Source organism: Cucumis sativus, chromosome 5 (genome assembly GCF_000004075.3).
Source record: "Cucumis sativus cultivar 9930 chromosome 5, Cucumber_9930_V3, whole genome shotgun sequence".
NCBI classification, from domain to species: Eukaryota; Viridiplantae; Streptophyta; class Magnoliopsida; order Cucurbitales; family Cucurbitaceae; genus Cucumis; species Cucumis sativus.
The window spans coordinates 26,720,380-26,746,732 of NC_026659.2; the positions used below are offsets into that span (position 1 = coordinate 26,720,380).

Sequence of the window (26,353 nt, forward strand, 5' to 3'; positions counted from 1 at the left end):
AAAATAATTTCGAATTGAAGACACGTGTCGTAAATGTAGCGATTAATGAGAAATTGCCACGTATGGGTCAAATGTAAAGGTATTGGGTAATGGACACGTGGGGTGATGGATTTGGGGAAAGGAAGCGGTGTTTGGTTTATCCTCCTCGGCTTTCTCTTTCTGTATACAACGTGGATAACGTTCTGTTGTTTGGACCTTGGTCAATTTTGGAATTCTTTTAAGTCAACGAGTAACAAGAGCGAGGAATTGGCGAGGAATATATTCATATTAATATACAAAGGGGACCCCACGTGAGGCCAAGTTGCATTTGCCAAAGTCTTTTTTTAAAAAAAATAAATAAGAAAAAAGGGGATTTTAATATAAAAATTGCCAACTTGGGAGGGCGGAGAGTTGTGATATGACACGTGTCGAAGTGGGTGAGGTTGGGAAATACTTTAGAGCGTGTCAATCATCAACTTGTTGAATGCGACGGCTCGCCTGTTCCTTGCCAACTTGCTGACACTAAGCATGTCGTTCTGTCGGAATACAATTACTTACGGGCTCTTTCTCCATCACACTATGAAACTATAACTCAAATACACCTTTTACTCCAAACTTATCCTATTTCTACCACAACTATTATTTCTTATATCTCACTCTTCCCTTTCACTACTCTTCACTATTATTTCTTATATCTCCATATTTACTATTCAAACTACAACCTTCATTCATCCATTATTTCTTTTTCTTTTTCTTTTTCCTTTTGTCATTCTTTTTTAGTCTTCTCATCCCAATCTTTTTTCTCTTTTTGTGAGACAGGAAAATCATGAGAAATATTTTTTTTTTCTCATATGGTACTTTAAAAAAGTTTCCTCAAATTACATGTAAACTTTTATGGATAAAAGTAAAGTCTAAAATGTCAAAAAAAAATATATATATATATATATATATATACTTTGTTTCGATAAACTTTCAATGAAGATATCAATAGTAGTATATTTTTAAAAGAGAATAATAGCTTTTCATTTTAAAAAAAAACTCATTTTTTAAAAAAAATACAAAACTAAGTTAAAATATTTACAAATTTAAATAAAATTATGAATTCCATATATGATAGAGTTTTGATAATATGAATGTGTTAATTTTGGTAGGTTGTAAATATTTTGTCAAATTTATTATTTTTTACAATTTTCAGAAAAAACTACTAAAAAAATATAATTTTTCATAAAATGTAAATATTTTATCAATTTTTTTTATATTTTTGACAACTACTCTTTTGTTATCTTGTTACTTATTAGTGATTTATTTTGGTATGTTTAATTAAACATTTGTTATTTGTATTGATGACAGGTTGTTACTCTTCTTTTCCTTATGTTTGGTATAATTTTTTATAATATCATGTTGATGTATATATATATTTTTTTTTTGTTATGATTAATTTATTAGAAAATTGAAAGTAATTAAGTTCTTGTTCATATTCTACTCATAAAAAAATTTAAATAGTTTTTTGTTTATTAAATTAAGTTACCAATTTAATTATTTTATTTAATAACGATAGGTACTAAATAAAAAATTGAGAAAAAATAGATTGTATTTTTGAAAGTTTAGAAAACGAAATAGTTACGAAACAAAGAAGGTTAAATGTTAAAAGGGTTAATGACTGATATGCATTTGTATTTTTTTTTTGTTAGATAACCATTTTTTGTTTTTGTTTTGTTGTGTTTGTTGGGTAGTCTTAGTTTTTTTTCTTTTGTTTTCTTTTTTTCTTCTATGCCTTTGAAATGTTGGCAGTCTTAAATTTTCAATTAGTTTATGTGTAACTTCTCCAACTAAATTGCTTATATGCAATGTAATATAAATCATTTTATAATATGATATATTTTTTAAGGTTGTTTCAAGTTGATTTGTTCATCACGGCTATTTAAAGTAACAACGTACCAAATTGTTCTTTTAATACAACTTGTTATTCTTTATTAATCTCATTTAAAGGAATCATATGAAAAGATGCATTGAAAGGAAATTTAATGTCAACAAAAGTGTAGTTTATAAGATTATCATGATGACAGCATGCATGATAGCATAAGGTGATTTAGACTGATTCTTACACAAAATATGTGATTCAGAATTATACATTATAGTTTATAACTAAGGAAAAATAGTAGAAGAGGGAAAATAATGAAGTAGATGTGTATAATTAATGGGATTAAACTATAGAATTCAAAGGGAAAATGTTGCATAAAAGAGGACTAAGTGAAGATATATTTATTTTATTATTGGCCCTTTGTATTGAATGTAAAACTAGCTGTCCAACCACTAATCTTTTTTAATTATTATGGATTATTAACTTTTCTTACATCCAATTGAAAAAAAAAACTATAAAAACTAGGTAAAGTATGTTTTGAGCCCTCAAATTTATCTAAATTTAAAAGTTTGACCATTAAACATATATAATTATGTAAATTATATTGCTTATATAAGTTTGAGGGCTTGATTTGTATCCTTTACGAGTTCAATTGTTATACTTTTAGAAGTTTATGACCCATTTGTTTTGATTGGATGTTCAAGGGTGGAATTCTTTTACAATTTACACACGAGATTTTCGGAAAAATTTGCGTCGTGAAGTTGAATTTAAGTTGATGTTGTGCTTATGTTGATTTGATGCGATGTGGCTCGATCTATAGAATTTGATCATTTAATTCTCTCAGTTGAACATTTACGCTTTGGAGGAAGCGGAGCACTTGAAGCTGGTTGAACGCCTAATTTGAGTAAGCGAAACACGTGATGTTCTTGAAGTTTGAGTCTTGAAATAAAATTTATATCTATAAATAAGCTTCAATCTTCGTGTGAAGTCGAATTGGAGAGTCTTCTAGTTTGGTGCTCTTGAAGTTGAAGTATTGGAAGAAATAAGTCTTCTAGTTGAGAATTCTCTAGACTTTTGGAGTAAAAAATTTTAATCCCTTACAAATGAGATAACTCAAATAGAGTCATCTGAGTTTGAACTTGGTTGATCCATCTACCAGACCTATCCAACGGTCACGTGACATCAATTAACTTATTTATATTTTTTTATTAGTAATTTACTAAATAATGTGGCCATTTTTTACAAAAAGAAAAAAAAAAAAGATGTGTATGACAATAATATATGAGTTTGAAATAAAATGAGGAGCATAGACATACATTAATCAATTTACTTCATTTTTCACACTATAATAATAATAATAAAAAAGAAAACAGTTAAAACTAGCTCCCGGCGAGGATCGAACTCGCGACCTTTCGCTTACGAAGCGAACGCACTACCACTATGCTACGGAAGCACTTTTGATTGACAATTTGAAAATGTTAATAAATAAATATATATCCAAGTTCAAAATAATGACTTTAATTCACAATCTTTTAAAAGTAAATTTGCCCTTAAATGTATATGTTATCTTATAACAAATTGATGCATTGAGTGAATACTATAGTATTTAAAACAAATAAATAAAAATTTGATCGTTAATTAATAGGGTTTGAAGTCTCTACATAAATTTAAATTCATTAATTGTTATTCATGGTTTGGATTATCCTTTAAATAAGTTATTTGAAACCATTTAAGTTAGTTAACTGTTTAATTCATGGGAGTTTGAGATAATGAATTTGTTATTATAGTTCCAAGTGATTATAATTGAGTTGTAATAGTTTGTGGTTGGAGTGTATTATTTTAATATGTGATATAATAATATATGTTTGAAATGTAAAGTATTTTAATTTAAGAATGAAATAGTAAACACTGTAATTAAAAATAAAATAACGATAATGGAATGTGTAACACAGTGAAAGTTGTAGTAAATAGTAAATGTTTTAATAAATGAAAAGTTTTGAGATAATGTTAACTGTTAACTATAGCTAACTGTAGAGTACAAAACATTATTTGTTGCCACAATAGGTGATTTTTATAGTCGATGATAATATTCGTCTCAAATGCTCCATTGGAGATTAAAAATATACGTTTTTATCTCAAATGCTCTATTGGAGATTAAAAATCACACATTGAAAAAACTAAGAGGACTCACACTATTTAGAGGAAATATGAGCTAATCTTCTAATTGTCAATTGATTTTGATATGAAATCTCGTACTATTACATATGATATTAGAATCCATAAAGTCGAAACGAATATTTTGTCCAACAAAATGAGATTGAGATTGAATCAAAATTGGTGAGGCAAAAAAGACACCATCTTAAGGAACATGTTGAGAATCATATATTGGAAAAACTAAGTTAATTCAAACCCATAAAATAGATAAAATCACTCATTTTATTATTGTCAATTAGTTTTGAGATAAAATATCATATAATCGACAAACGCTCTCACCAACATATGTTGACTTGTAATCGAACGAAAGACATAATAAATATCATAAATATAGTTTTATGTAATCATATGAAAAATATGAAAAGTATTTCAAAACTAAAAGAAAGATTTTCTCAATAAAATGGTAAAAAAAAGAAGAGCTCCCGGCGAGGATCGAACTCGCGACCTTTCGCTTACGAAGCGAACGCACTACCACTATGCTACGGAAGCAAGTGGATATGAGTGCATCGCATCATTAGGTATAAATACTTTTTAGTTTAAATATTGCAATGGTCACCGCTGTTAAGACCTACGACAGAACGCGGTCTCTCGCTGTGCGGAGGCGGCGGTGGCGGCAATGTGTGGAATCGCTTTGATCGTTTCGGGCATTCGCCTTCATTTATCTTCTCTACATGTAGACGCCACATCCCCGTCTCCTTCTCCAGTTCACGAGCAAGTCAGTATTCTTCATCTAGCCATTTTCGTCTCATTTGCTTTTAGTTTAGATTTATTGTTGTGGCGCGAATTCCAATTGAGTGTATAACACTTTCTTTGTGGTTTTGGATTGATTTTCGTCTCGTTTTCTTGCTCCAGCTCGAGTTTTCAATTGATGATCTTAAAGCAGTATTACGGAGAAGAGGGCCCGATAGCTTAGGGGGAGTGAAGGTTTTTTTCTCTTTAAAATCTTCTAATCCCAGTGGAGAAGAGCAGCTTGAGTGTTTCATTGAAAGGGTTGATGATGGCGTAGCATTCCAAAATCAAAATGATCAATACGAGATGGAAAATGGATCTATTCTCCAATCAGAGAACGGTTGCAGTAATCCCATCTCTGGTGCGGAGCTTTATTTACTTGGGGCCACGTTACAACTTAGAGGTGTTAACTCTATTGTTCAGCCGCTGATGGATGCTTCCCGCAATATTCTTGTTTACAATGGTAAACTATATGCAGAAAATTTTCATACTTAAGTTTGATAATCGGATTTTATTTTCTATGTCATTTGCTTATTATATTGATCACTGTTCAGTAATGACGCCACCTGAATACTGCTTTTATACGGATCATTTTCTTTTTTCTGGGTTCATTAAGTGTTCTTATATCTTGTATAGATTCGAACTATTACAGAAGGAAGTATATTAAATTTGTTTTCTATCATTTTTATTTTCCGAAGGTGAAATATTTGGAGGACTACATGTTGAGTGTCATGAAAACGATGCCGAAAGTCTTATGCTAGCACTTTGGAATTGTTGCTCATGTAATTTTAGTTTAGATATGAACACATGTGAAGATGAATTTAGGAGAGAAAGAACTATTGTGGATATTCTTTCAAAGATCCAAGGGCCATGGTCAATCGTCTACTGGCAGGTAACTCTTAGCGGTAAGTTTCTATGTTATGCTTATTGACCTTTGCATACCGTTTAACCTTGGCTTTGTTGTTATTAACTTATAACTAATCATGTCTAGGATAGTGCAAAAACTTTGTGGTTTGGTCGGGATGCCTTTGGTAGGCGAAGTCTTCTTGTTCACTGGCCAACAGTGGAGGATTCTCGGTTTCTGTTGTCGTCTGTATCACCAGCTTCTTCCATGTTTCAAGACTCTGGTATACTGTGCTTGTTAACACTTCACACATCTTCTGTTAAAGTTTTTGTTGTCAGTTTATTGTTTTTTAACGGCTTTTTGTGCTTCTGATACATTAATTGCAGGGCTTGAAGTTGACAGTGGTACTTGTGAAGTGAGCTTCTGGGAAGAACTACCATGTGGGATTTACAGTGTCTCTTTTGATGCTCAGAAAACTGATGGTTGCGTGGTTGGTGAAGTCAAAAGGCATGAATGGACCAATGAGTTACTGAAAGAGCTTGTTGAGTGGAAAAGAACTCGTATTGTACCTGAACATGGAGACATCTCCACTCCATATCACAAGGATTGTTTGTCACAACATGAAAGCCATTCTACATGTTTACATAACTTGCAATCAGCATCGGGTATCTATTATTGCTCTTCATTGTGGTGCTATAGCTTAGAAACCAAAGTTCCAATTCTTATGGTAGTTTGTCTGCTGATAGTTCATCCTTGTCACTGAAAAGTGAAAAATCTGTTTTTGATGAAGAATTTGATCCTCCCCTTTTTGCTCTTTGTATAACCCTTATGTACATTTAGCTTTGTCTCTCTATTTTTTTTATATATTAATGATAGTGAGACTCGTATCCTTTTCGAAAAAAAAAGATGAAGAATTTGATTTCTTGACTATCTTTGAATTTTTTTTCATCGAATGAATAGGGAATTTCCAAGCTCCTGTCTCAACACCTGCAGAGATTCTACTGGATGCTCTAAGGAAGTCTCTAATCCGGCGGACTTCACTTTATACAATTTTCCAGGTTAATTTTTTTTATTCTGTTTGTGTGGCTCATCTATTGGTTTTTATTAAGTTAGCTGTTCTGATCACGTGCTTTGAAGATTTTGTTTTACCGTGAAATCCTCTCTTTTGTACTTGAACTTTTAAACACTTCTATTTATCAAAGGCCTCGGTGATATTATGATTTGCTTTAACAACACGTTCTTTTCTTATAGAATTTATAATATCAATTGGACAGTCTATATGGTGGCAAAGATTCACTTTTCTCTGGAAAAATTCTGAAATAAGGAAATTTATTCTGAATGCATAGGGTACTATGTCTGCTTCCAGAAAAGCAGAACTTGGTCCAGTGGCCATTCTTTTTTCTGGTGGGTTGGATTCTATGATTCTAGCAGCATTACTGGATGAATGTCTCGATCCTTGTTGTAAGTGTTTTTGAAATTCACATGAAAATATATTATCAATCTCTAGGCTTTCTTTTTTTTTTTGAGAAGGAAATGAATCTCATTTATTATAAATTCTATCTCTAGGCTTTCGGGATTAATATTCAGCACAACAGTGATGTTGATCATATTCTATAAGTAAACATTATGAGTGGGGCTGGAACTTTCAATAAAGTGATGTTACTTTCATTTCCTAGTCCCAGTTTATTGGTTAATTGGTCTCCATCTTCTGTACAGATGAGGTGGATCTTCTTAATGTCAGCTTTGATGGATGTTCTGCACCTGATCGCATCTCTGCGAAGGCTGGTGTTAAGGAACTGAGTAGAATTGCCCCTCTAAGAAGGCATTACATCATTGAGCTCTATCTTAAGTCTTGCATTGACCTTTTTGGTTATCAACTCTTTTAGTGACGAACATTTGGATTTTTATTTTGTTTTATTTTAATTTTGAAAAAGCATGGAGTAGTGAAAATAGAATACATTGAAGTTGTACTGTAGCTAATTTGAGACAGGTGATATCATGGAGTTTCTTTGTGAAAGAAGAATCGGGTGATATCATAAGTAATTAAAAAAAAAATGCATGCTATTCGTTTTAGAATAGGTCTGTAATATCAAGAGGTATTTCATTGTCATATATTGTTTTTGAGTTACTGTGCTTGCAATATCTTCTAAGAAGTATCATGGAACCAATATTTCAGTGAAAATTTTTGAAAACCAAATGGGTCTAAACATAAATGATATTTTCTCTCTAGTTAGTGATTCTCTTGAGCTAAGACCAGGAGCTTCTTTCAGTTGAAATTTAAATAGTCTATTATGTACTAGACTCAAAAGAATTATGAGTTTTTTAAGAATAAAATTATATATTTTGAAGTTTCATGGGCCTTTTATTTTTCTCGTGCTTGAACAGTAATCTTGCCGGTGCCAACAGTTTCTTTATTCTCTCAAGTGGAATGCTTTAGTCTTTTTCTACACTAACTCTATTTGCTTAAAAAATTTAGGTGGAAGCTGGTTGAGATTGATGCTGATATGTCAGATTTGACCTCTGAAACCAAGCACGTCATGTCTCTAATAAATCCTGCAAATACATACATGGTACACTACTTTTGTTGAGCATAACGTAGTTTAGTGTTTACTGACTTAGTTTGTTTTTAGCATTCTGATAGACTTGTCTTGATGCGAGTATATTGCATAGAATCAACAACTCATTCCTATGCTCAAAGTAAAATGAGATTATGGCCAAACCTGTCACATTCACCTTTGTACAACTCGACTGATATGTATTATTACAAGTAGATGTATTCAAAGGATTTTGAACTCGTGACCTCTTTGGTTGGTAGACTAGCAGCCAGTAGGATTACATCGATTGTTCTATTCTATGTTAACTTTTATTAATTGCAGGACCTAAATATTGGAATAGCTTTGTGGCTGGCCTCTGGTGGCAATGGTTGGATTTATGAATCAGCTGATGAGGATGAGAAGTTCCATCAACGTGTAAAATACAAGTCCGAGGCCAAGATTCTCCTTGTTGGTTCTGGTGCCGATGAGCAATGTGCTGGCTATGGCAGGCATCGAACAAAATATAGACAAGGGGGGTAAGATTGTAAGAGCGAACTGTTCTCATTTCATACACAATACTTTCTGTTTCTAGGAATAGGGAACTCTTATTTTTCTTATATATCTTTTTATACCTTTATTTTTTACAATTTCCATCGGAATGAAAATGAACTCTTAGGTAGGGTATAGATTTCTGTAGGCATTCTTATCTGCTTATGTGTTATGCCCCCATACGGAACGTGCCCCCCTTTACGTACCGAGTGAGGACATGAAATGCCAAAACGCCTACGTACTTCTTTAAACTTAACCTAAACCTTAGGTGTAATCATGCTGGTGAAAGCTTCTGCCAACAGGCAATTTAAAAATTAGTAATCCTTTTAGTAACAATCTTGTTACAGCACCTCCCCTTTCCTCACGTTGTCCCAAAACGCCTACTCAAGCTCAATTTTGCTAACTTCAAAAATTAATTACCAGAAACCCCTTTATTAGGACGCTGATTTCACATTATGCACAAGTTATTGGACACCGACATCTATAATTGAGTCTTTAATTTATTATTATTATTACTGTTTTATTTTAATTCTATAGTTCACATCCGTAAAAGTTTGGTAAAATGTGAGAAAAAAAAACTTTTTAATTTTAGTTTCCTGCATTGTTCCCTTCAGTTGGAATCTTTTAAATGAGGAAATGAAGTTGGATATCCAGAGAATCTGGAAGAGAAATCTAGGGAGAGATGACAGATGTATTGCAGATAATGGGAAGGAGGTATTTCATGGAGTGATATGCCAATGCTACTATATGCCACATTTCTTTCTCATTCAATCAAGTTTCCACTCCTTTTCGTAGGCTAGATTTCCCTTTTTGGATGAAGACGTTATACGTACATTGCTAGCATTTCCTCTATGGGAGGTTACTGACCTTGAGAAACCTGCTGGAACCGGTGACAAGAAGATACTTAGGGAGGTTAGTGCTACTTATACCTCAATTAAATTTCTTTATCGTTTTGATATTTTTCAGATTAGCAATATTATACTGTTGAAAAGAGTTTTATCTGATAGCCCAATCTAGTCCCTTTGTAGATGGATTTTATTTACACTAAAAAAAAGGTCATTTAAGAAAATAATTGACGCTTTGTCATCTTAAAATGAAAGTTTAGTTACACGAAGCATATTTAATTACATAGTGTGCCCTATCTACCGTTCCTCAAATCCTCATCATCTTTTTGAAGGTTGCAAAATTACTTGGCCTGCACGAAGCAGGGGTTCTACCTAAAAGAGCAATACAGGTATGCATCTTCCCTTTTACCGCACTGCAAACTTCGTTAAACAGTTGTCAAATGTTAAATGCTGTAAACAAGGATGTCAGATATCGGATTAATTGGTCTGCAAGTGAAAAGTAAACCCTTCCGTATGTAATTCGACTTGAAGCCAAGTGGTTTTATATCAAACTAGATCAGTTCTACAGTGATGGATCCATCGAAAATATTAGATTGCTTATAATCCTAATGCGCATTTGATCATCAGTTTGGCTCAAGGATTGCAAGGGAATCAAACCGCAAGAACTTCGGAAGCAACCGGGCTGCTAATCAGGCCTCCGCCGGAAGTGTGAAGTTCAACAAACAATCTGTACTTCGGTGATGCCCTATCTAGGCCTGCCCTCTGGCTCAAGGCAGTATAATACAAGCGGCTGAGTTTTTATTTTTCCTATATAGAATAAGCTGAAGAGAACCGCTTTGGCAAACAATTAAAAGGAAGAAATGGGCGATTTCCAGTGCATTTTGAAAATTTTGGATTCTCTTTAATAGGCAGTATATTTGAGGGTATATCATTGGATCTTAAGCTATTTCATGTAGTGTTTGGATTTTGAGTAGAACTAACCCTTAGTGTAGTCATATGACTCAGTTAAATGATTATTGTAGAAGATGAACAATTATTTACTATGGAAGAATGGATGGATAGACATCCTTATGGTGCATTGTGATTTTGAGCTTTCTTTCTATTAATCTTCATTATATGATATATCTTTTCGATAAGTTGGATTCTCCAAATTTTTTAAATTTCCTTAACATATTTTGACAGCTGCACCTTGATAGTTATTTCATATCTAAATTTAATTTTTAATTTAACCACATATCTGTTAGAGATATATTCAAATATATTAAAATGAACTAAAATAATTATAAAAAATAACAAAATTTTAGATTATAAAAAATAACAAAATTTTAAATTCTTTTAATTTAATATAGATGAAGTTTTATTGAAATGTAAAAGTTTGGTCGTTTGTAATAATTTTTCAACCATATATTTATAATTAAATTATGTTAAATGAGAAAACTAATCTTTTATTAATTTGTTATATTTACTAAATCTTTAATATAAATCTATAATGTTGTACAAAATGTATTAGTCCTAATGATAGAAAAGTATTAGAAATGACTAAAAGAAGTATTTTATAAAATTGAACATATAAAATGTCCAAATTATCCCTTCGTTAAAAACCCCTAAAACCCATTCCTTTCCCTCACATGACTATACACAGCAGCGGCAGCACCATCGGACGGTGAAAACGTGACCTCCATTGACGACGCCGGCGACGACTTGGACGGAAGCTATTCTCTTAATAATACTGATCTTGTTTTGCTTTCTTTCACCGTCTTTCCTTAACATTGTAAAGCGACCCAAAGCACGGCCGGCTCTGTATCCCATTAAAGGTACCCCAACTTTTTTACCATCTGAACTTCATCTGATTTGTAAACTTGACATTTTGATTGGTTTGGTAGGTTATTACCACTTCTAATCTACTTGCTTTGGTTGAAAAACATGAAATTCAGTAGCGGGAAGCAGCTGCTCGGTGTGAAGTACATTTTCGGCAGTACGTGGAACTAGAGCAACGACAGTGGAACGAATAGGATTCAGTTTGTACGTGTACTTGGCTGTTTTGCTCACTCTGTTCTGGTTCTGAGAAGAATTTCACTTCTGGGTTCGGATTTAGAGGTTGATTCTTAGTGCTTTCACATGGAGGATCAGAGTTCTGTGAGCGGTAATTGTGGTAATGGTAGCGAGAACAAGTGGGGAGCTGAGGAAGCCATTGCTGGAAACTCCGAGGCCCTTAAAGCATTGAGAGAGCTGATCGTGTTCCCGCTACTATTCTCACAGGAAGCTAAAAAAATCGGTCTGAAGGTAAGATAATTTCTCTCTTTCTCTTCTGTTGTTTCTATATATGAATTCTCGAGTTGGTTAATGATTGTTATGTGACTCGATTTCTGGTTAGTTTAATCGTGGGTTTTTATCATGATGCTTAACAGTGGCCTCGAGGTTTGCTCTTATACGGTCCCCCTGGCACTGGCAAGGTACGATTTTGGTTGAAAATCTTGAATCCATTTTGGGAAACTTGCCCCGACGACTTGTTTTTGTGCTCATCTGTTTCAAGCTCCTTTTCGTATTGCATATAAAGCTTTTTTTTCTTTACTGAATTTCGATGGGAATTGAAAATGTTTAGACTTGGGAGGTCAGGTTTTCAATTTTAAATCAGCTTTTTTCAATCTGTTGAAGCTCCCAGAGTAAAGAATGAAGTTTTTCTTACTTTATTCTTGCACTTCGAAACGAAACTACTGACACCCAAATATTAGTTCTGGATGTTGTCAGTTGTGTGTGTATTTATATATTTATAGTTATAGTAGTTGGAAGTGAGACAGTTCTTTTAAAATTTGTTTACTTTTACTTGTTATTATTGTGTAGACATTTCATTCATTTTGCTTAAGTTTTCATTTTAGATGCATAAGTTTTAAGCTTGAGGAATAAACTTTTTTCATTGCCAGACAAGTTTAGTACGTGCAATTGTTCAGGAATCCGGTGCACATTTAACCACTATCAGGTTCAGCTGCATTTTTCTCTTGTGAACTTTGTAGCATAGGGCATCATCAAAGTAATCAAATTGATGATAATTAAGTAACTTTTTTTAATGATTAAGTTTGTTAAATTTTGGTATTACTGTTTTCCAGTATCATTCCCGTAATCTTTTTTTTAGTCACCATGGTTTCATTTTCAATACATTACGCAGTCCCCATTCAGTTCACAGAGCACATGCTGGAGAAAGTGAAAAAGTTCTGCGCGAGGCCTTCACCAAGGCATCATCTCTTGCAATATCCGGAAGGCCATCAGTTATCTTTATAGATGAAATTGATGCACTTTGTCCCCCTCGAGATTCGAGGTAATGAAAACTGATTACGCGAATGTAACTCTGAAACAAAGTTATGCTTTGTTTTAGAATAGGAATAAAATCCCAGCTAAATTATAAGACTACCCTTGAACTTTGCTATTTGTTTTTAAAATACCCCTTTTTTCAACACTTGTAATATTACCTTTAATCTTTATAAATATTTCAGAACTACCATTAGACTAGAAATCCATTCCAATGTTGAATGAAAATTAGGACCTAGAAGAAGACATTCGGACATGAACATTGTTCCAGGTCACCGCCGTACATGTTCCAAGTCCAAATTTCCATTCAAAATCGCAATGGGTTTCAACATAGTTTTGAAATATTTATCTAAAGTCTAGAGTAATGTTGCAAGTTTTAAAATAACAAGGACGTTTTTTAAAGTAAAGGGCAAGTTCAAGCTACTTTTGTATTTTAGCCTAAAATCTGTTAGCAGGTTTATTGTTGCTATCTGGTCTAGAAGAAAAGAGAGGTAATGGGAAAATGTATGACAGGCTACTCAAATATAAGTTGAGTGTAACTGACAATGAAACCCATCTAAGCAAGTTGCTTGAAAGGGTTGATTTCTTAGGGGTACATCTTATCCTTTGAATAATGAAGCTCTTTTAAGTTTCTTTTATTATTATTATTACTTTTGAGATAAGACAGGGAATTACATGGATGATGGAAGTATTCTCATCGTAGTTGAAGCCAAATTTACTAAAAACCTCTCCAACTGGTAACTATAAAAGAAATGGAGTAACTACATTAAAGAATTTGAAAGCAAATTGCTGGAAGATTCAAAAGAATATAAACCAGCGAAATCGTCCGTGTCCCTTGAGCGATCTAAAGTTGCTTTCACACCATCAAGAACATAGTCTTTCTTTCTTCCTTGTTCCCTCCTTTTAGTTTTTACTCTATGTCGACTTTTCTAGTATATCGTTTACCTAGTTTAAAGGATGTGATATCTTCTTGACTATCAGACATACCATTCCACAGATTATCAGTTTATTTTATCTTTTCTTTTAGGGGAAGAAGGTTTCAGTAGGGGATAATCTCAAATCATTATTGATTACTGTCTACACATTCAGTGGGGGGAAGTTCTTTTTGTTGATTACTTTTCTTCTGTTATGTTCAAATTCTTAGGAGAGAGCAAAATGTTCGTATAACCACTCAACTTTCTATACTGATGGACTCCAATAAGCAATCAGCATCTGGTAGACCACAAGTTGTTGTAGTTGCATCAACTAACAGGTAGTTATCTTCTATTGTTCTACTAGAAATTCTATCATTGTTAAAATATTGTCTTTAAATTTTTACCTAAGATTTAATATCCTACAAGTTTCCTTGGCGCTTAAATGTTGTACGGTCGTGTTGTCCCGTGAGATTAGTTGAAGTGTGCATTATTGGCCTAGACACTCGTGGATATAAAAAAAATTGTTTACTTCTATCAAACTTTAGTTTTGTCGCCTATTATTAATTACCTTTTAAATTTTAATTAGTTGTACGTGGAGTTTGCTATACTTTGACATATAAGGTGCTATATATTCCATGGAAGTATAGAATAGTTAATTCATTCAAGTGATTGTTAATTTTTCTGACCTTGGCGCTGGTGAGAGAAAAATTGTATTATAGATAGCAATATGCAAAGTCCTTGGTGTTTTTTCTCTGTCTATATAATAAGCTGTTGGGCTAATGTGTTCAAGATTTCTCTCTTTCTCTCTGTCTCAACTTGTGCTGTCTCATTACATTACATGGGTAAAATATTACAACAGCACTGTTGGTTTTTGAGTGACTGTTTAGCGTAAAAATAATTGTACCTAACTGGTTAATCTTTCTTTGCTCTTTTTTCCTTTTATTTGTCAGTTTTTCGCTCGTTGTCTAAATATTTGATATTCACTTTTTGTTAAAGAGTGGATGCTGTTGACCCTGCACTTAGAAGGTCAGGGCGTTTTGATGCTGAAATAGAAGTAACAGCACCAACTGAGGATGAAAGATATCAAATTCTTAGGGTAAGTGATATCTTGGCTATACCCATCCTGCAAGGTTATTTATTCACTTAAACCTTTTAGTTTGTGACATATCATCATTTTGGTCCAGTGTGTTTTTACATTACTAGTATAATAGTATTAAATGAAACTATTATGTGTTGAGGGAAAAAAATTATCAACGGTTGTAATGGCTTTAACATTTAGATTTAACCATGTCCAGCTGTACACAAGGAAGGTTCAATTGAATCCAGAAGTTAATTTACGAGCAATAGCTGCATCTTGCAATGGGTTTGTAGGAGCTGACTTGGAGGCTTTGTGTCGTGAGGCTGCAATGGCTGCATTGCAAAGGAGCTCAGGTACAAATGAGAATGCTATTCTCTGTATGACAACAGAAGACTGGAAGCATGCAAGATCTATCGTTGGCCCAAGTATGACTAGAGGCGTAACCGTAGAAGTTCCAAATGTGACTTGGAATGATATTGGAGGACTTAAAGATTTAAAAGTATGTATGCCACGATTCTTTTCTGTCTGCTTTTCATGCCACATTAATTACAACTTTCTATTTATTATAAACAGAAAAAGCTACAACAATCAGTCGAGTGGCCTATCAAACATGCTGCTTCTTTCTCAAAGTTGGGTATATCGCCTGCACGAGGGATTCTTTTGTATGGGCCTCCAGGTTGCTCCAAAACAACCCTAGCTAAAGCAGCTGCGAATGCTGCTCAAGCATCCTTTTTTTCACTTAGGTATTTTCCCCAAATTCTGCGGATGGGTCTCCAGTTTCTCATCAGAAAGCTCTTACTGTTGTGTATGTGTTCTTCTTTCAATAGCATGATACCAGTTTTAACAATATAGACATAAGGAAGTGTAGAATTCTAAATATTGAGTGACAGTGACTTGTCAAGCAATATCATTATTGCAATTGAAGAAGGATGAACATGGACAAGACACAAAACAAACACAGTGACATGTAGGGATGCTCATTGGCCTACATTTTGGTTTGTCTTCGTCAGTTTTTGGTCTGATTGGCTCTGACAATGTTTTTAGTTTGTGAAGATGGAAAGCTAGACCAACGATGTTGAATGGACAGAATGAACTTTTACCAAATAGTTGGTTACATTGACTTGAAATGCTTAAATTTACTAGGGCTTGGGGCTGAGACCTCAGAGAAAAACAGCATTTTCCAAAAGAATTTCCCATCAAACACATCATGTAGTCATTTCCTTGCTAATAGCTATATTTTGACTTCAATTCACCCAATAATTTTTCTAGTATTTTGTTCAAATAGGACGATGTACTTGTATCTCTGTGATAAGACCTGGAATCTTTGAGAAATAGCCAACTCGTTATTTTATACTTTGATAAATAGGCAAACAGCTCTGGTGTTAAGTTTATGTTTCTGAACTCAGACGTGAGAATAAAATATCAAACTGCAAGCAAACCATTGTATTTTTTTAATCTAATATCGAACTGCTCACTTTACAATCTCGTCTTGGATTTTTAACACAAGAGCCTTTTTCTTTTCCCCCACTTTCTGTGTGTTCGTATGAAATTCTTAGTTGAAGTAGTACTTTATTGAAATGCATGCCTTTGGTTCATGTACTGTTGATCAGCGGTGCAGAAATGTATTCTATGTATGTTGGTGAGGGAGAGGCTCTACTGCGCAATACGTTTCGAAGAGCTCGTCTTGCTGCACCAAGCATAATATTTTTTGATGAGGCTGATGTCGTTGCTGCCAAGAGGTTAGTATCTAGCATGATGAATTTTCAAGTTTTTGTGGTTAGGCACAAGTGATTCCAGATTCAGATAAGGCCTGTATATTTATTTTTAATCCCTTTCCTACTAATCTTAATTCTTGCATTGTTCCATGTGATGAAATTTATTTTATTACTCTAATATTAGAGGCGGGAGTTCAAGCGGCAACACTACCGTAGGGGAGAGGCTTCTTTCTACGTTATTAACTGAAATGGATGGTCTTGAAGAAGCAAAAGTGAGTATGATATCCATAACCACCCTTTCCATTATTGGCTCTTTCGGTTGAAGGTGCATCTCTTTTCCAATTTTCTTTTGAGTCCAGTTTCAATTTTGCAGGGAATACTAGTTTTAGCTGCTACAAACCGTCCTCATGCCATTGACGCTGCACTTATGCGACCAGGGCGCTTTGACTTGGTGAGACATCCATTTTTTCATTTCATATGGTATTAACAAGTATTTCTTCCATGGCAAGAAGGCGAAGATTTCTTTGGTTTATCTAAACTCACCTGCTTTGATTTTACATCTCAAATATGGATACTAACAATCTTAGCCAGTCCTATTGACATTTCTATATCTAATGAACTCGTAGGTTCTCTATGTACCTCCACCCGATTTAGATGCTCGTTACGAGATACTTCGTGTCCATACTCGTCCAATGACAATCGGAAGTGACGTCAACCTCAAAAAAATAGCAGAAGATACAGAGCTGTTCACCGGGGCCGAACTCGAAGGCCTGTGTAGGGAAGCCGGAATGGTCGCTTTAAGAGAAGACATAACTGCTAATGTAGTGTGTGGTCGCCATTTCCAAACGGTAAAGGATGCTTTGAAACCAGCTTTAACCTTGGAAGATATAGCTATATACTCCACTTTTATGAAGACCCGTTCTGCTCTGCCTTCACAACATGCCGATTTAAGTTCAAACAATAAGATCAAGAGTGAAAGAAATTTGTTTGGTCCTGTTTCTTTGGTTAAACTTGGTTTAATTAGCTGTTTCTTTCTTGTTCTTGCTAAGTACTTTCTCTCGAAAGAATATCAAGTTGAGCATGAATTGATGACTACCTAGTTTCCTTTTATCTATAAATTTTAGTTAAACTTTCACTTTTGTACTAAATAGTTTCTTCACATATTTAAACCATACTCATTAGTGTTGGTTTATAAATTTGCTTATTAATGAAAGAATGTATTGAATTTATTAAATATTAAATTTTTTTTTATCAAAAATACGATTAATGTAATTGTTTGATGCAACTGTGAAGAACCAACTTAAATGTTAAGACAATTTGAGTTAACATTTAAGTATGACTTTGAATGTTTTAGTTTCATCCAAAAATATTATCTTTTAAGGGTTTTAATTGAAACGGGATCTGATGTATGATGATCAATTCAAACCAAATTTAATTTGGTTTAAAGATCTTCAGTTATTTTACAAGTTCATTAACCTTTTTATTTCTGTTAGCACCAACAACATCAAAGTTGGAGCATAATAAACAAAATGTTGAGCATAATTGAAATGATGAAATTAACAAGAGAAAGAAAGAAGGGTCAGCCGCGGGGGTTTATAGAGGGTTTAGAGGAACCCGCGAAATGTCCTTCCTGCCACCTCCCCATCAATCAACCGACTACGCAAACACAATGCTTCGTAACAAGATTGCTCATACTTTACTCCGTCGATCTCCAATCGCCGCCGTTTCCTCTCCACTCTCCTCCCTCGGAGCACCCTCGTCCACAGTCTTTGCCTCTGAACCAACGCCTTCTCAAACTACTTGCTCCTCTTTCTCCTGTCGCCACCACGCGTTCCCCTTTTCCCTGCGGTTGTTCAATACCAATTCCTCTAAACACTTTCGAGATGAAGTCAAAGAACAAAATCCTCCTCAGTGTACGGATGCGTTTTTTTTCTCATCCCTGTGCAATCCGTCAATTTTCTCTTATTTCCAGGCTTCAATCGAGATTACTTTTCGGGATATGATTTATGAATGGGTTTTGTAGTTGTCTGATTAGTGATTCATTTTCGATTGACTTTTTATACTGTAGATGGTGGTATGTTGTTTTGTGGAATATCTGACTAAAGGCGGTGTATGATTCAGTCATTTTCAGTTGTTTTGATTGTTGGACTGCTTCTCTTGTTTATTATGTTTCATTGAGATTTTTGTTCCTTTATTTATCCATGCAGGTCTAATGTTTGAAAGGCTTTATGATTTCAATAATATTTGACTAATTGCTTCAACTGTCGATTACTGGTTATCGTTGTAGTGTTATTTATAAATCTTTTGAACGTAAAGTAGATGGTCTACTGTAGATTTTATGTGGAAGGTTCCCTTTGCTTCAGTGTACAAAGTTTTCTTCAATCTAATGATAATATCGGTGTGCCCATTACAATTTGTACATTTGTCGGTATTTTTTACTCTCTTACAGGAATTTTCTAATTTAAAATTTGTTTAAGCCATGTATAAAGCTTGGGTCTCAATTTTGTAAATCTCTTAACTTTTGTAGATGGGAGGGAAGATGAGGGAGAAACCACGGATGGATGGGAAGAAGACGATGATGATCTGGAGCCTGAGGTATTTTCATCTATTGAACTGAGCTTTTATTCCACTATTTTTACAGGTGATGCTAATTTTTGTTGATAACATAGCTTGGTGATGGAGGGGATGGTGGTGGTGTCGTTTTACAAGGCGTGCCATGGGGTGAGCATGTTCTTCTTCTTGCTCAAGAGGTCCTGCTGCAATTTGGCGATGACATAAAACTGTATTCTTTCAAGGTCACTCCACGTGGGTACATTTATGTCAGATTAGATAAACTCTCACACGAGTAATTTTCTTCTTTCTGTCTTTCCCTATTTTTCTCACGTAAGAGCTGTGCGTTTTACCTTCTAAGCACTGGGGAATTTGATTTGCAATCACTTTTTAAGCCCTTTTTGCGTGTGGGAGAGATTAGCAATCAACTCAAACCGTGTCTTATAATAAGAGGTGGAAAAAACTAATCATATCAAACACATCTGCCTCCAGGCTTTTGAATTTTATTTCATACCCTTTATCTTTGTCACTATGAATTTGGCTGACTCTGATGGTTGTTGTCCCAACTAGTTAGTATTGAAAAATTATATTCTTTGATGAAAACCTATTTGTTTTTGTTTAAGTTATATATTTGTTTCTGGATAGGAAATCTGTAGTCATGTAGTTGTGATGACATCATAACCATGAAAATAAACTGCGATGGGCATTGCATCGGTTTGAATTTCATAAATCAGATTTATAGGTGGCTTTAACTTGATTTAAATTGATAGCTTGTAAAATATTGTTCTCTTCTTAGATTTGGTTGTCCCAACCTGGAGGAGCTTGATAGTTATAGCAAAGAGTACAAAAAGAGATTAGATGAAACTGGAGCACTTGGAAATATTCCCGATGATTTAGCCCTGGAGGTAATAGTTGATAGACTTACTATCCATCCCTACTGTACAAAAATGACTACTTATTGGTTGATTACCTGAACGATCACACTTTTGCTGTGAAGGTATCGTCTCCAGGTGCAGAGAGATTACTGAAGATTCCAGATGATCTGCTTAGATTTAAAGCCACACCAATGCGAGTTTCTTACATTGAAGATGTAGACTCGAGAGGCTCTGAAAATGATGGAGTTTTTATGTTGGATCATTTAGAATTGGAATCTGAAAGTTGTATCTGGAAATTGGCAAATGTGAGGGAAAACCGAGATCCTTTAAGTAAGGGCAGGCCTTTGACTCGTAAGCAGAAAGAATGGAGGTTAAAGTTACCCTATGCAAATCATAAGAAGGTATTCCTTTACCTTAAATGCTGAGAGTCAGCTCCTCAAGGTTCAAAAGAAAGGAGGGGTCGTGTACTTAATTCATGAGGTTAGTGTTAGTTTTACGTAGGATTATTTTATTTGAGGTCTTGGAGCTTTTCGACTTGGACACTTTCATCTGTTTGGAAAAGTTGTGTCCAGTTCAAGCATTATTTTCTCATAGGATGTTTTTTTATTTTTGGAATTGATATCTTTGTAAGGATTTGGTATACTGGGTATCTTAAGTTTTGCTTGTGTCTGATCTTTCAACTGGTATTTTTTTTCTCAACTGTATTGAACTTCAAAGTTGATATTTTTTCCTCTAATCTAATTCATTTTCACAGCCTAAATGGTGTTTTCTTTTAGATATATACTATTTCATTCACTTGGTTTCTCTACTTTTCATTGCTCTTCTGCCCGTAACTTTTAATATTCACTCCTAATCTTGGGCTTCTCTATTGGTATTGCCTTTCACTTTCTACTTTATTGGTTAAAGTTCTGTAAATCATTGGAAGTTCCTTTTTCACCCTTTCCCCGTTTTTTATATAATCATTTACCCTTTATCAATTTATTCTGTGATAATTTCATTACCTAAGTCGCATGCCCATTAGTCGGTGTGAAAGCCTTGAAGACTCCTTTAATGCATTATCTGTTTATGATATCCTTGCATGTTACATCCCAGCAGGCTTTTAGCTCTTCAACGAAAATAAAGTGCAGATATGTGGCTGTGTATTACATGGTGATTGAGTAAAATTCCTGATGTTGGTTTGGTTTGCTGTTCATTTGGTTTGCTGACGTTAAAACCTTCAAAAGAGTCAGACATTACCCTTCATGGACCAAGGAAAGCAATTGCGCTCTCTCTCTCTCTCTCTCTATGCGTGTGTATGTGTTTTAGGGATCTTGTTATTGATTTAATCCTTTTTGTAATAAGATTTAAGGGAAACTATTTTAACAATAGTCACGAGAATGATATTGTTTATTTCAGAGTAACACTTAAGAGTGATGCCATTTTGAAATCTAGAACAACAAAAAAGTATAATCATGAGAACACTACTATTCTTAGAAGAATAATACTTCTTGTCAGATACTAGAGAGCTTGCACTTATTTTCTCGGACGACTTATTTCTATTGGTTCTGTTAAATATATAGCTTTTTCCTTCTATCCTTGACCCAATAGAGATAAACATCTTATTAACTTATGTGTAACCAAAATTTTCTTCTCCTCTACTAGAATTACGTTCATCTATGCATGTTACACAGTAGAACCAGAGAGCTGACGTTCTTTTGGAGGAAATCCAACTGAGCCACAGTAATCTTATCATCCATCACGACCAGAGGGCCAGCTAACAAATTTCAAACTTGGCACATATTGCTTGTCACACTCGTAGAATGAGCCAACAAGGAGTGTGTCTGTACGCTAAAGAGGGACAGGTCAATAATGGAGTAAATTGTTTGATGGGTGATTTTTTCCCAAGTGGTTATAGATCCTAAAAGTAATTAGTAGAGTAATGATACTTAGCTACATGAATGGTATAGTTGCTTTTGGCTAGTGAAATATCGACCACATAACCTTCTCCTGTATTTTTTCCTCTTCTTTCCTTGTCTCCGTCAGCAGTAAAGTATTTTGTGGCTGTTAGCTGTTGGTCTCTAATTCTTCTTTCTACATTTTTGTCTTAGTTCATTTTTGTCCTCTCTAACTTAACCTCATCTCCTTTGTTTGTTTATATCTAACTACCACAGATTAATAAAGTTTTAGAATTACCTTATTTTTCAATATTTGATAATTAGAAATAATGTAGCATCATATAATCTATCTATTATATTATTTTTCACAGGTCTATTTCCATCATAAATTTTTAATATCTCCATTTTATCTGTGGTAACAGGACACATTCAACAAAGGTAGAGCCAAGATACATATTATCAATCAAAAGGAAGTGTCCACATTGCCATGTTGGGCAGGCCTCTCGGCTGTAGAGATAGATAGCTCATTATGGATAAGTGGACCACTGATTGGTTTTTAATCATTTCTAAGAAAGAAAATTCATGTTGCATCATGTGCTTTGGACATATCTTTTTTCACTAATTGACACAAACAAATTTAGGTCATTCAATTCCAACCCCATTCAGCTTGGGTATTGTAGTTATTCTGGTTTTTGCATGAGCAAGTCTCTTTCATGAGTACCTACTTCTTATGTACACTTTGCACCTCTCCTCAATAAAAAAGTTACCTGACATCAGAAGAAAACAACTTGGGGGAAATTTTAGAGGTATTAAATAATTTCCTTTCTGGCTTATTCTTGGCATGTTTTGTTGTGGTTGCAGGGCCTAGTTTTTGATGAGGATCTAGCCAAACGTGGATGCTTTTTTCAGGTAAAAATACTTCCTGAATCTACATACCTATCACCCATTTCTGTTTTCTATGTTTATAGGTAAATTGATTGGATATTGTTTTACTACTCAGTCAACTTAGGAAGGGAACTAGAACAAATAATTCATGTGAGTTTTGCTAAAGGTGCTTTTGTGTTGGTGTTGCTTTTTGGTGAAATATGATAGTGTTTTTTTTTTTTTTTTTTGTGGAATTTGGTGAGGAGAAAACATACATGAGGTAGAAAGATGAAACTCTAAAGAGAGTTTGATGAATGTAGGTCTCTCATAAATGCTTATTTGAACCTTTCACGTTTTCCTTCCGTGTGGCAGTGGGATTCTTTCTTTTGTCTGACAGCTTCTTCATCTTTATCCACTCAATGCCACCAAATGACTTTCCTCTTCTGCCATTTTCCTCCCATGGAACTCATGGAGGTAAAACTTCTCTGATATTTCATCAACATAACTGCAAAACATAAGATAGAAAATAGGGTAGTAGATCATGAAATTTCAGGTGAAATGTGTCGTTAGATTAACACAATCTTTACAAACGTTGCAGTGTAGTTTAATTCTAAAAAGATTCATAGACGAGTTTCGGCGTTAATGTATGTAGAATGACCAATTCTAAAAAATCAAGTAAGCTAAACACTCTCCTGACCTTGCATAGAACTATTGCATTAGAGACATCCCTCTTATTGCAATATTTATTTCAATTGCACCCCTAACTGTAAATAGAAAATTGAGATTGATTTTGAAATTTCTTTCAAATTTCCAACCGCAAATATTTTTTTAAATAAAAAAACAACAATGCCATCTTCCTACCTCACTAGGTTGTTATAGGAAACTTTGCCTCATCAGCAGCTATCTCATAAATGAGTAAATCGTTTTGGGATTGAAGTTTCAAGTTCAAGTTGTGAGACTTCTACTCTACAACTCCTTCGACAGTCGACATTACCAATTGGAATTATAAATCTTTAGGCACATTATGATTAGGCAACATTAAGATTAGTATGAAAGTTTAAATGTTATTACCTTTTGGTTTTGGTTCATTCTTTATAACTATCTTGATTCGTTTTGTGCATATAGCAATTAGGATAAACCAAAGTTGGGAAGATTGAATCTAAAATTTAAAGCCGAAATTAGTAAAATATTCTGTAATGTAGTAGAACTCAATTTGAAGAAGCAAAGATGGAAATTTTGTGGATTTCTTTAATTGTGTTATAATGAATAATAATAATGTTGGTGTGTGTGTGTGTGTGGATGTCATTATAGTCCAACCAATTATTGAGAATACGATTGGATTGGCTATTCTTGGTTTCACCAATTAGTGGAGAATAAGTACATAAGATGAAATTAGCCTCATCCACCTTTGAATTTTTATTACACATATTTTAAAATGGTCATCATTACTTATGGAAATAAGTCTCGTTTTATTCAAATTGTCAAACAGTAAGAAGCCAAGATTGGTGAGCGCCGTGAGCATTTAAATAAACTTACACACACACACAAAACATTATTATAATTCCATCAAAATATATTGTATCATATAGTAATTTAAAATTGAATTTAAGTTGGTGGGTCAAATTTGGAGGAGGTGGTTTGTGAAAAATCAACTATATAATTATGTAACTTCTAGCTCCATAATTATAAGGTATGTAAATATGACCAAGGTTGTATAAAGTGATTTGAAAAAGTGAAGCATTGATGAAGATATATTATTAATTCTAAAGTTGTTAATTTTACAATATGAATATTCTATATAATGTTTTAGATGAAGGACAAGAAAAAGAGGGGAATTTCTTTGCCCTTACTAATAATAAAAGTTATAGCATTTATGAAATACGAGATTTTGAAGAGTGTAAAACACTCTCTAATGTGGAGACATTTTCAATCCATTCTATTCATCTAACCAAAGCTTTCTTACTTTCATTTTTCTTCCCTTCTCATTTTAAACTTTCTTTGTTCAATAAACCTGTGATTTTCATTTGGTTTTAGATAAAAAAATCGAGTCAAATTGAACCACGTAGACTCGAAGTCTATTGGACGTGTTTTTAAATTGTTACTTAAATAATCAATCTCTTAACTTAATCGATTTTGTTATATTTGATTTTCGGTCTATTATGAACTTTTAAGACTATAGATTTAATTATATGTTTAATTTAAATTGTGTAGATTTAATTATATGCTTAATTTAAATTTTGTATTTTTTTAGGTGTGTAGATTTAATTATATGCTTAATTTAAATTTTGTATTTTTTTAGGTGGATTGAATTCTAAACTTTCAAATTTTTAGGTGGAAGATAGAAATTTATAATTTAAAGTAGGATCAAATAAATAGAAAGATCAAAGCTCATAACCTGATTTTTAACGTAATGTTCCAATTTTTAAGGTATTTACTTTTAGGAAAAGTAACTTAGAACATTATAATATATTGTTGATTTAGTATGGCATTGGAGAATGTGAAGCTTGGTAATTAAATTATTTCTTATGATATATTAAAAGGAAAATGACAAAGAGAGAAAAAAAAATATAAAGATTCTCTTCAATAATTGAGACTATAGAAACAACCATTGATTAGTTAATCAACAAATAAAATTGAGATTAATAGAAACCAACCATGATTAGTTAATGAACTAATTATTAATTATGTAAAGAGCTGATGCTTCAAATCTACAGGCAACTAATTGGAAGAAAAACAAATAGTAGTTTTTATTACAATAATATAAATATCTAAACAATTATATAAAGAAAGAAAGAAAGAAAATGGCTGCAAATGCCACCAAAATTCAAAGCTTTGTTGGGAAGTTGGGAGGCAATAGGCTAAGCTCCCTATGTTCTCAAATTCAAAGCTTTCATTGAGTAACCAAACCCCACATTCTTCCCTTTTTTTTCATTGCCATTGCCACACTAATAATTATCAATATGGAATTTGTGTCACCTTCTAGTTTTGTGTTTTCATCTTACCAAAAAACATTCATTTATTTCTCTAAATTTTACTGATTTAAACTTAGAACTAGTAATTGTATCACTTCATGAATAGCTAATTAGAATCTTTAATAAGCTTTAATTTGTATTGATTATTTCTCAAATGGTTTAATATATTTGGATATGAACATTTCTATGCCCTCATTTATTGTATAATTAAATATTCTCTCTAATTCAAATTAATTAAGCAGTCAATTCAAATTGGTAATGATAGCTTAACAAAGAAATTCATTTCATATAGGCTGTTTACCATAAATTATGTATATAAAATCTACTTGCAATATATTTATATAACAACACTTCAATTATTATTTTCTATTTTCTAATTTTTTAATAATAAACTAACGAAAATTTTGAAATTTTTGAACAATTTTACCATAATGATCGAACAATTTAATGAGATATATACGTATTTTTCTATCAATAATCTCTTGAACTTTTCTAACAATTTGAGGTTCCAAAGGGTGTAGGAGTTTTGAATGTAAAGACGATTGAATTGATTTGTTGTGATGTGGGGTTTCAATAAGTTGGGTAAAGCAAAACAGAACTACCCTCCACTGTGTGTCTTTTCTTGATTTTGACACCAACAGATTCCAAATTTT

At 33.4% G+C, this 26,353-nt stretch overlaps 3 protein-coding genes and 2 non-coding genes across 15 annotated transcripts; 3 read left to right on the top strand and 2 right to left on the bottom strand.

The window, feature by feature from the left end:
- Window positions 1–3,221: 3,221 nt before the first annotated feature.
- Window positions 3,222–3,293, bottom strand: TRNAT-CGU. The gene has a single exon. It is a non-coding gene; the product is annotated as a tRNA-Thr (tRNA).
- A 1,178-nt stretch (window positions 3,294–4,471) lies between these two features.
- On the bottom strand, window positions 4,472–4,543 carry TRNAT-CGU. The gene has a single exon. It is a non-coding gene; the product is annotated as a tRNA-Thr (tRNA).
- An 85-nt stretch (window positions 4,544–4,628) lies between these two features.
- Window positions 4,629–10,633, top strand: LOC101211806 (asparagine synthetase domain-containing protein 1). Of its 3 annotated transcripts, none has more exons than XM_031886369.1 (14): window positions 4,629–4,769; window positions 4,907–5,246; window positions 5,482–5,675; window positions 5,775–5,910; window positions 6,011–6,292; window positions 6,588–6,685; window positions 6,974–7,088; window positions 7,344–7,449; window positions 8,104–8,197; window positions 8,504–8,697; window positions 9,325–9,424; window positions 9,506–9,622; window positions 9,888–9,944; window positions 10,183–10,633. In XM_031886369.1, the coding sequence occupies exons 1-14, from the start codon at window positions 4,671–4,673 to the stop codon at window positions 10,294–10,296; spliced, it is 2,046 nt and encodes a 681-aa protein (XP_031742229.1). In that variant the 5' UTR covers window positions 4,629–4,670; the 3' UTR covers window positions 10,297–10,633. The 3 variants fall into 3 exon arrangements, with proteins under 3 accessions (XP_031742229.1, XP_011655713.1, XP_031742230.1); XM_011657411.2 differs by having other exon boundaries at window positions 6,014–6,292; XM_031886370.1 differs by lacking the exons at window positions 9,506–9,622; window positions 9,888–9,944; window positions 10,183–10,633 and having other exon boundaries at window positions 8,504–8,705.
- A 492-nt stretch (window positions 10,634–11,125) lies between these two features.
- On the top strand, window positions 11,126–17,778 carry LOC101220100 (cell division control protein 48 homolog B). Of its 2 annotated transcripts, none has more exons than XM_004135385.3 (13): window positions 11,126–11,369; window positions 11,490–11,838; window positions 11,964–12,008; window positions 12,477–12,532; window positions 12,719–12,868; window positions 14,003–14,110; window positions 14,769–14,868; window positions 15,068–15,349; window positions 15,424–15,593; window positions 16,461–16,589; window positions 16,750–16,837; window positions 16,939–17,016; window positions 17,192–17,778. In XM_004135385.3, the coding sequence occupies exons 2-13, from the start codon at window positions 11,674–11,676 to the stop codon at window positions 17,663–17,665; spliced, it is 1,845 nt and encodes a 614-aa protein (XP_004135433.1). In that variant the 5' UTR covers window positions 11,126–11,369; window positions 11,490–11,673; the 3' UTR covers window positions 17,666–17,778. The 2 variants fall into 2 exon arrangements, with proteins under 2 accessions (XP_004135433.1, XP_031742248.1); XM_031886388.1 differs by having other exon boundaries at window positions 11,493–11,838.
- Window positions 17,779–18,084: 306 nt separating this feature from the next.
- Window positions 18,085–23,980, top strand: LOC101211568. Of its 8 annotated transcripts, none has more exons than XR_004216721.1 (9): window positions 18,085–18,478; window positions 19,093–19,160; window positions 19,235–19,410; window positions 19,912–20,020; window positions 20,113–20,470; window positions 21,086–21,831; window positions 22,287–22,773; window positions 23,101–23,202; window positions 23,598–23,980. XR_004216721.1 is itself a non-coding variant. In XM_011657412.2 (5 exons), exons 1-5 carry the CDS (start codon window positions 18,187–18,189, stop codon window positions 20,413–20,415), a joined length of 948 nt encoding a protein of 315 aa, XP_011655714.1. In that variant the 5' UTR covers window positions 18,085–18,186; the 3' UTR covers window positions 20,416–20,720. The 8 variants fall into 8 exon arrangements, 1 of the variants encoding a protein (XP_011655714.1); XR_004216720.1 differs by lacking the exon at window positions 23,598–23,980 and adding an exon at window positions 23,327–23,436; XR_004216719.1 differs by lacking the exon at window positions 23,598–23,980 and having other exon boundaries at window positions 22,287–22,302; window positions 22,726–22,773; window positions 23,101–23,433.
- The last annotated feature ends 2,373 nt before the right edge of the window (window positions 23,981–26,353 follow it).

What these genes read in the sequence shown, in the direction of transcription:
- LOC101211806 (XM_031886369.1), top strand. Translation starts at nt 4,671, where the DNA reads ATGTGTGGAATCGCTTTGATCGTTTCGGGCATTCGCCTTCATTTATCT. An exon ending in GGTCAATCGTCTACTGGCAG is followed by an intron (nt 5,676 to 5,774) that starts GTAACTCTTAGC and finishes AATCATGTCTAG; the next exon opens with GATAGTGCAAAAACTTTGTG. An exon ending in TTCCATGTTTCAAGACTCTG is followed by an intron (nt 5,911 to 6,010) that starts GTATACTGTGCT and finishes ATACATTAATTG; the next exon opens with CAGGGCTTGAAGTTGACAGT.
- LOC101220100 (XM_004135385.3), top strand. Translation starts at nt 11,674, where the DNA reads ATGGAGGATCAGAGTTCTGTGAGCGGTAATTGTGGTAATGGTAGCGAG. An exon ending in GCATCCTTTTTTTCACTTAG is followed by an intron (nt 15,594 to 16,460) that starts GTATTTTCCCCA and finishes ACTGTTGATCAG; the next exon opens with CGGTGCAGAAATGTATTCTA. An exon ending in GACCAGGGCGCTTTGACTTG is followed by an intron (nt 17,017 to 17,191) that starts GTGAGACATCCA and finishes ATGAACTCGTAG; the next exon opens with GTTCTCTATGTACCTCCACC.
- LOC101211568 (XM_011657412.2), top strand. Translation starts at nt 18,187, where the DNA reads ATGTCCTTCCTGCCACCTCCCCATCAATCAACCGACTACGCAAACACA. An exon ending in AGAACAAAATCCTCCTCAGT is followed by an intron (nt 18,479 to 19,092) that starts GTACGGATGCGT and finishes TAACTTTTGTAG; the next exon opens with ATGGGAGGGAAGATGAGGGA. An exon ending in CCGATGATTTAGCCCTGGAG is followed by an intron (nt 20,021 to 20,112) that starts GTAATAGTTGAT and finishes TTTGCTGTGAAG; the next exon opens with GTATCGTCTCCAGGTGCAGA.